At 43.6% G+C, this 8801-nt stretch overlaps 1 protein-coding gene across 1 annotated transcript; it reads right to left on the bottom strand.

The window, feature by feature from the left end:
- Positions 1–1022: 1022 nt before the first annotated feature.
- On the bottom strand, positions 1023–1991 carry LOC140905588 (olfactory receptor 51G2-like). The gene has a single exon (XM_073329108.1). It carries the CDS (start codon positions 1989–1991, stop codon positions 1023–1025), a length of 969 nt encoding a protein of 322 aa, XP_073185209.1.
- Positions 1992–8801: the final 6810 nt, after the last annotated feature.

Here is an 8801-nt window from a genome sequence, read left to right as displayed (position 1 = left end):
TATACTTTTGATTCTGTAACAATATATGCCTATATTTCAAGAACTCTAGTTTATTTACCGTGGCTTTGCTAGCTATCCATGAGGAATGGCCCTGTTTACCATTTCAATACTTTTCTAATATGTCCTTAAGAGTTGCTTTTAGTCACAGAGGCACTTGGACACCGTGGGCTATATTGGCTCTGAGAGAGACAGATTAGACAGACCAAATCAGTGCCCCTGTCAAGGTTCCTCCCACACTCTGAACTCTAGGGTACAGATGTGGGGACCTGCATGAAAACCTCCTAAGCTTACTTTTACCAGATTAGGTTAAGACTTCTCCAAGGTACAAATTAATTTTATCTTTTGTCCTTGGAATAACCACTGCCACCACCAAACTCTAACTGGGTTTACTGGGAAATGTAGTTTGGACACGTCTTTCCCCCCAAAATCCTCCCAACCCTTGCACCCCACTTCCTGGGAAAGGTTTGGTAAAAATCCTCACCAATTTGCATAGGTGACCACAGACCCAAACACTTGGATCTGAGAACAAGGAAAAAGCATTCAGTTTTCTTACAAGAAGACTTTTAATAGAAATAGAAGTAAATAGGAGTAAAGGAATCACCCCTGTAAAATTAGGATGGTAGGTACCTTACAGGGTAATTAGATTCAAAATGTAGAGAATCCCTCTAGGCAAAACCTTAAGTTACAAAAAAGACACACAGACAGAAATAGTCATTCTATTCAGCACAGTTCTTTTCTCAGCCATTTAAAGAAATCATAATCTAACACATACCTAGCTAGATTGCTTACTAAAAGTTCTAAGACTCCATTCCTGGTCTATCCCCAGCAAAGCAGTATACCGACAGACACACAGAACCTTTGTTTCTCTCCCTCCTCCCAGCTTTTGAAAGTATCTTGTCTCCTCATTGGTCATTTTGGTCAGGTGCCAGCGAGGTTACCTTTAGCTTCTTAACCCTTTACAGGTGAGAGGATTTTTCCCTGGCCAGGAGGGATTTTAAAGGGATTTACCCTTCCCTTTATATTTATGACAGCCCGCATTGGAGTCTGTTAGTGGAATAGTTTTGAAAGATCTTCATGATCCGTTTACGAATCTCTTTGGTTTTCATGCTGTATACAATGGGATTGAGCACCGGGGGGAAGAGGAGGTGGAGATAAGACAGAAGAATCTGACTCTGAGGGAGAGCCTGTTTCTTGAACCTTTGAATCATCGACAAACTGATCAGCGGGGTGTAGAAAAGCAGGGTGACGCAGATGTGGGAGACACAAGTGTTTAGAGCCTTGAGACGCTCTTGCCAGGACGTAATACTCAATAGAGTCTGAAGGATCATGATGTAAGACAAGACAATGAGCACTGAGTCTAATCCCAGAGAAGAAAAGAGAATAAACAAACCATAGAAGCTGCTGGGTGTAGTGTCTGTGCAGGCCATCTTCATCACATCTTGATGCAAACAATATGAATAAGAGAGTGGTTGAATCTTGCTGTATGGCCACCTCTTGAGAAGAATGACAGCTGGGATATTCAGACCACTAGCCCTGATTATTATCGCCAGCCCTATGTTTCCTATCCTTGCACTGGTTAAAGTCGAAGCGTATCTCAGCGGGTGGCGTATTGCAACAAAGCGGTCAAATGCCATGGCTAATAGTACGGATGATTCCATCATGGAGAAAGTTTGAATAAACAAAAGTTGGGTCAGACAGACATCAATGACAATTTCTCTGGTGTTAAACAGGAAGACGCTGAGCATAGTTGGCAAGGTGGAAACAGATAAGCCAAGGTCAGTGACAGACAACAGAGAAAGGAACATGTACATGGGCTGATGAAGACTGTGCTCTGTCTTGATCACAAACAGAATCAGACTGTTTCCTAGAATTGCAATAAGGTATATGGAACAGAAAGGGATGGAGATCCAGGGGCCATCAGCTTCCAGCCCTGGGATGCCTGCCAGGAGGAATCTTGCAGGACTGATGTTGCTTTCATTGCAGGTTGGCATGATGCACTGGGGAGGTTCTGATCAGTTTCTTAAACCACATCCCCTACAATTAAAAGCAACATGATTGAAAATATGTGACAGCATGACAGAAAATATGGCCCATTCTGCCCCCGCTCTTCAGACAGGTTGGAGTCAGTACCTTGATTAAAAACCCTGGTGGTACTCACACATCCCCAGATCAGTTATAATATCCCATTACTAATAATATCCTGTTCTTATATAGAGCTTTGCATTTATAAATCTCAAAGTGATTTACAAAAGAGCACAAGTATCAGTGGGTCTGATTCAACGCCCATTGACACTCATCAGAAGGAGGATGTAGATCCTCATTTAACTGAGGGGGAAACTGAAACACAAAACAGGTAAGCAACTTGTTCAGGGTAACGCAGGAGATCAGTGACAGAAGTCAGGTCTCCAGGCTCTCAGCAGAGTGCCCCTTCACTAGACTAGACCACACCCTCTCCCCTTGGTGGAGCTTGTCATATGAAGACTTCTATGAACTCATTATTAAAGGGAACATAAGAAAAGCAGAGTGGACCTGAACCAAAACACTGGATCAGAACACTCGTACATTTTGGAACAAGATTTCAGTCTGGATCCATATCTCAACACTTTAGCTTGGATCCATGATAAAAAAGTAAATGGTTTAGCTATTTAAAAATCCTGTGAGAGGAGAACAATGATGTGTATTGTGAATGGTCCATGGGCTGAGAAGCGTTCATAGAAACTACTCAGTGATGACTGACAGGGACTTGTCCAAAGCCACACAAGGAGGCTGTGGTCGAACAGGGAACACAATCCAGCTCTGCTGTGTTTTAGCTGTAAACAAGGATGCCCTCGCTGTTGTACATGATTATGTATGTTATTATTGGAGGGGAAGGGGCCGAAAAGAAAAGGAGCCTCTGAACTCTGTGAATGTTAGCTCTGTCCTATCTTCATTCTAGATGCCTCCTTTGCTCACACTGGGTGAGATCCAGCCCTGTGGAGAGAGGCAGCATTCCTCAACCGGGAGTTTTGCCATATGCAAAGTTTACTGTGAAAACCCCTATCCTCAGTTCTATGTACAACTCCTAGGGACGTGAACGGGCCCAAGAGGCCCTTAGCCAGCAAAACCCTCATTGATATTACATTTTGTTGGAGCAAAGACAAACAGCTCCATTTTCCTACTTATGGTATCCGAGCAGACACTCCAGAGGGTGTTATATGCCAAGCAAGCATCATGCCTCCAGAAGCTGCAGGAAATGCAGGGAGTGCAAGTCACCCTTTCAGAGGTTACACACACTCTCCGATTGTCTAGAAACTATGGTCAGATTATTCAGTATTTGCCAATGCAGGGTTAACTGCACCCCTTCCTGTTAAGTGTCTGGTGCTAGTGACTGTCAGTCAGGTTATGGGTCTAGATAGACCACAGCTGGGACGCGATATGGCCATGCTGAGGCTCCTTCTTACCATACACAGCCCCAGGCAAGTCAATGGTACTTACGACAAAGTGCCACAGGGAGCTGAAAACACAAGCTGGCTTTCACTGGGATTTGGGTTCTTCACTCATGGAAAATTCCGTGCTACAAGGGTAATGTTTGCACCATCTGGGCCATCAGATTGCAAGCACCACAAGGGAGGGACCTGTCTTCCGAGGAGTTTGGGTCCTATATACAACAACGAATAACGATGCTGATCATAAGAATGTGCAGGTCTCATTGGTTACAGATTAAACGTTCCAAGCAGTTGAGACTGCCTGTCCCTGTCCGTGAAATAACTCCAGTGTGATCAGCGCACTTACCAAAGCCACGAAAGTAGCAGCTGAGTGTTCATCCTTGACTCCTGAGGAAGCAGAGCCTGAACAGCCTGGGCAGCAGCATTCCCTCTCTCTGTCAGGCACACAGTGCAGCAATGTTTATAACCCAGTGGGTAAAAGCTCTGGAGGACAGATAATCAATTGGGAATCACCGTTGATCACATTGTTACACATTTTAGCTCGACCAGCACAAATGGAAAAGACTTAAAGGATGAATGATTTGAAGTATTTCTGCAGCGACTGGTGCAGTGTCCTGGATTTAGGGGTAACCCAATTCACAAGATGTTTCGCAACATTCAGCAATCGCCCATCTCAGAGCTGGGGTAAATGGTGTAATGCATGAGTCAGGAGACTGGCACTGACTTGCTTTCGGTCAGGATTTGACACTGATATTTTTTTCTCAAAGAGACGTTAGTTCTTGTGAAAGGTGCCAGCTTGACAGACATGGAGATGCCTGTGCTATAAGGAACCAAAATTCCACACGTACTATTGTGGATCGACACCACCAAGGGTGTACTGTTCGGCACATGGGCGAGTGAACTTGTAGTCTTTCCATTACCTGGATTAGAAACAATTTATTTTATTGTGCAACTTAAACAAAGCAGCCAGATCTCCCCACAGTTCCAGGGAATCTCCCACCGCCCCCAGGTATATTCTGCAGCCACAACATACATCCTCCTAGGAACAGCCAAAGCCAACCCCACATCCATCCATTCTCCTCCTACTCCATCAAGCCCCATTCCAACCATGAACTCATTATGCAGCCCCTTCTCCAGCCCAGTAATGCTCTCTCCCCAATCGCCAATCCCCTCCTCACCCTGTCACCCATTTCCCCACTCCAGGATAAGGGGGCCTTTCCCCCACTCTCCTCTCACACGCCATCAGCCCCTCCATATTCCCTGCCCTGAGAGGACAAGGGGGGCTGCCATTTGCCCTGCCCCTCACAGGCCATCCGCCCCTCCATTTCACTCTTTTGGGCAGTTGTTCAGGGAAAAATTCTGCCTTCCCTCAGCTCATCTCCCTTGGAGCTCCTGGTTGCTCTCCTCCCTGGTATGCCACTAAATCAGCTGCTCCCCTGTCTTTCTGCCTTTCTCAAGCACTTTCCTCACACTTGATTTCTCTGCCCCATTGTCCTGATCATTTACTTGTTAAATGTTTGGCTTCCTTGAATTCAATTGGAAATGTAGCTACAAGATCAGTGGATTTGGGAAGTAATCCTGCTGCTTTGGATAGGTCTGTGTCTTTGGATTGTAGCAGTTTTGAAACAGCATTTACCATTTCCCTGAATCCTTCTTTGGAGCACAATGAGAAAAACAAAACTAAAAATTTCCATTCATTTCTTTAATGCTGAAGGCTTGGAAACTTCAACGGCACTTTTGCTCAGGAGAATTATTTCCATGGGTGCCTTCATTGTCTCTAAACACTGAAGGTGAGAGGAAGGAGTGATTCACACTGGTTGTTGATCAATTGTGTAGTCAATTGTTTGACCAAGCTTTCATTTGCAATCATTTGTATGATAGGATACCAGTTTTTTGGAAGCAGTGATGTTGCATGCACCTTATGCAGAACGTCTGCTCCGCAAAGTTACACATTTCAGCTTTTATCACGTATTTGAAGATTTCACAAGTTACACATCTCTTCAAATGTCACTGAAATCCCACCCATCAGTTTGTCCCAGTTCCCGCAATTAAGTGGGGAGCTCTAGCCCATAAGGCCAGTTTGCTAGCTTGCTACAGTGTGTTTTTTTTCATTAATTTGATTGAGTCTATTATTTGGGGGGGCGTTGTTTGTGCTTGACTTTGGGGAACTCAATAGGGAACTGAATTAAATATGTTTACCATCGGTCTGGAACAGACCGGTAACTGCAGGGTACACTGCAGGACATGGAAGTCATAAGTTGGGCCAAGGGTAATGGTTTTAGGGAATAGATAATCGATATTACTATGTATGAATATATGTCATAATATGTTAATCTATATAGTAAGTGTACCCGAAGATGTCTCTGGGTAAGGAAATAAGATTTGGGCATGATAGGCTGTGTCCTGATTGTGTGTTAAGGAAAAGTTAGCACATGTGACTCCATTTTGGTTTGGAGCCCACTATTGTTTAAATGCCAGCACATCATACACCAGGAGGAGTAATCCTTAGATACTGAATCCCTGTGAAAATCCTCCTCCTTGTCTCCAGCCTGCCTTGACTCCCAGTATCTGGTTTTTGTCAGTCTCTAACTCCCTGTCTCTTGGCCTTGATGTGAGGCCTCCCATCCTGATAATAAAGGTTACTGATGCATAGCTTTAGGACCATGCTGTGTAATTAACATACTGGTATAGCACGAGGAATGCACCAAGCAGGGATAGGTGGTAGATAAGACAAGGGTTTGTTTATTGGCTAAGGTTTCCGATGCACAAGGGCAACATGCTTTGCTAAAAAGTATATAACCTTTGTATAATCTGTATTCAGGGTCCCCTCCTGGCTAGCAGGGGGGCACCACGCTCGAGGGTAATAAACTTAGTGTCTTTTGGGAACTCTGCAGTTGTGGACTTTGTTTCTGTGCCTCAGCCTAGATTTGAACTCTGCGTGTCCTATCAGGTATAATTCGCAGCACTGTTGTGCGTGTCCTATCAGGTATAATTTGCAGCAGTGGTGTGCGTGTCGTACCAGGTGTAATTCGCAGCACTTGTGTGCGTGTCCTACAAGGTGTAATTCATAACAGTTTTGGCGACCACGAAGGGACTCTAGGCTCGCCCCAACAAGCGAGACTACACTCCTCCTCTCGGACAGCTCCAGCCGGCACAGGGTGAGTTCACCTTTGAGAACTCCAAGGAACGGGGGTGTGAGCCGTCGCTTAGGCGATAAGGTGGCACATTTGGTGTCCTTTTGGTAGCCCATTATGGGTTCTGGGCAGAGTGTAAGTAAGGGGACCCCTTTGGCTGAAATTCTCGAGAATTGGGGGACTATTTCTGGTACCCATAGGTTAGGTAAAAAAAAAAAAAAGCTGTAATCTTGTGCAAGGTTGAGTGGCCAGCAATAACAAGTCAAACACCTTTTGACTGGCCACCGTATGGTTCCTTTGCTGGGGAAAAATTAAGAACGCTTAGGAAAAGGCTGGAAAACAAAACTCCAGCCCAGATGGATTATTGGTATGTATGGAACAACTGGGCTTATGCGCATGCGAAAGGACGTCCTCTTTCCTCCTCCTTTTCTTATTCATCTCAGGGGTCTCCAGCCCTGTTCTGTGCTATGCCTGCTTCTGCCCCTCCTCCGGCTTACCCTCGGCTTTCTGACTTATGCCTGTCACCTCCTTGCTTGCCAATTGGCCATGCTTTCTGTCCAGGTGACAAGCCTCATGGCGGGAGGACTCGGGTAGCCCTTGTAAGTAAAAATATTTAAGAAAAGAGACCAGGAGGGCTGGGGGCTAGTTAAGAAGCCCACCCTCCTTGTTAATTTGGTAGTGAAACAAAGCTGGTGCTCATGGAAGGGACAGTTCAGAGAAAAAAAACAGGATCGGGCCCAAGCGGGCAGGCAACAGATAAAGAGATTGGAAAACAGGTTGGAAACTTGAAGGTCATAGTGAAAAAAGAGGAGTAAATAATTACAGGAATGGAAAACGTAAATCCCGGAATAATATTTGGAATGGTAAAATCTAAGTTAATTGGGTGTCGTTTTGGGAAATAAGCAAGTGATTTAAGAAAGTAAAGTAAGAAGTTAACTCTTTAGTTGCTGGAAAGAATTAAGCAGTTGAACTTTGTGAAATACTGGAAAGAAAAAAAATTCTTGGTTTCTTTGCAGCCATTTTGGAAAAAAATGGGCCCTTTTCCAAAGAAATGCAATTATACAGTGCTACTTAATGAATATCTTATTAGGCTCCAAGGGGCTACAATAGGTGGTGTCTTCCTTTTCAGGTCACTGTGTGTTTGACAGCAGGAGTTAAAAGTAAAAGGCAATCAAAAGTCTGGTAAAGTTTATTTTGCCCTTTTTAAAGTAAAAATCTTTAACCTGCGGATCCAAAAGCAAGCCGGAAAGCATTTGTTTAAGTGTAAATTACCTAACTGATAAGGTAGAGGCCACTGAAACCTGGGCTGCCTATAAAACAAATACAAGAAAATATGGGTAATTCCTCTGTTTTGCCTGCAATTAAGAAGGGTATTTGTATAAAAAGTAAATATTTTAAGCAATGACTGACTGCCCAAAAGAGGTAGATCTGTGTTGTTGTTTTTTTTTTTGTCTTTCAGAAAAACAGAGAAAACTGATGCCAGCTGAAAAGCAATTCAACATCTCATGAATTTACTGGCACAATAGGAATTCTGTTCTGTGTTCTATGTCCTGTCTTGTGGTGTTTGTCTTGTGGCCAGAATTGCTGTGTTTAATTTTTCATAGGACAGTTTAGTTTAAAACTAAATAGAAGGGTTAAATCAAAATGCAGATACTTGTTTTATTCAACTTGGAATACAAAGTGTTTGGATAATATCAAAAAATGTGAAATACTAAAGTTTAATACATTTGCTTAAGTAAAAAAAAAAAAATTCATTGGCCAGATCGTTTAATTGAAAAAAAAATATTGTTAAAATTTGCACACCGACAGTCTTTGGAAGCAAGGACATGAAAGGTTAACCCACTCCCCATATTATACATGGGATCCTTCTGGCTACCTCACATTTCTAGCCAGAGGGCTGGGGAGGGAGGAAAGCTATTGGACACCAGAGGTTGTACCAAGTGGACTCCTCAAAATTGGGTGTGCTTGTCCTGGCTTGTTGCTCCAAAGCTCTGTAATAAAGTCATTTTTCTAGAAGGGTGTATGTGGCATACATTAAACAATAAGAACTAAAGTGCTGTATGATGGGCAATGTACATGTGTTCCTTTTTAAACAAAGGTGTATACGTAAAAAGTGAAAGTTTCCTTTGCAGGTTAATAAAAGCCAAGAAGGGGAAAAGAAATAAAACAGAGGACGAGCTAATTCAACGCTGCAGCTGGCAGGCTCGGTCCAAAGATAAGACACTGGCCTGCCCAAGGACAC

Source organism: Lepidochelys kempii, chromosome 1, assembly GCF_965140265.1.
Source record: "Lepidochelys kempii isolate rLepKem1 chromosome 1, rLepKem1.hap2, whole genome shotgun sequence".
NCBI lineage: Eukaryota > Metazoa > Chordata > Testudines > Cheloniidae > Lepidochelys > Lepidochelys kempii.
This window is presented reverse-complemented; position numbering and strand designations above follow the sequence as displayed.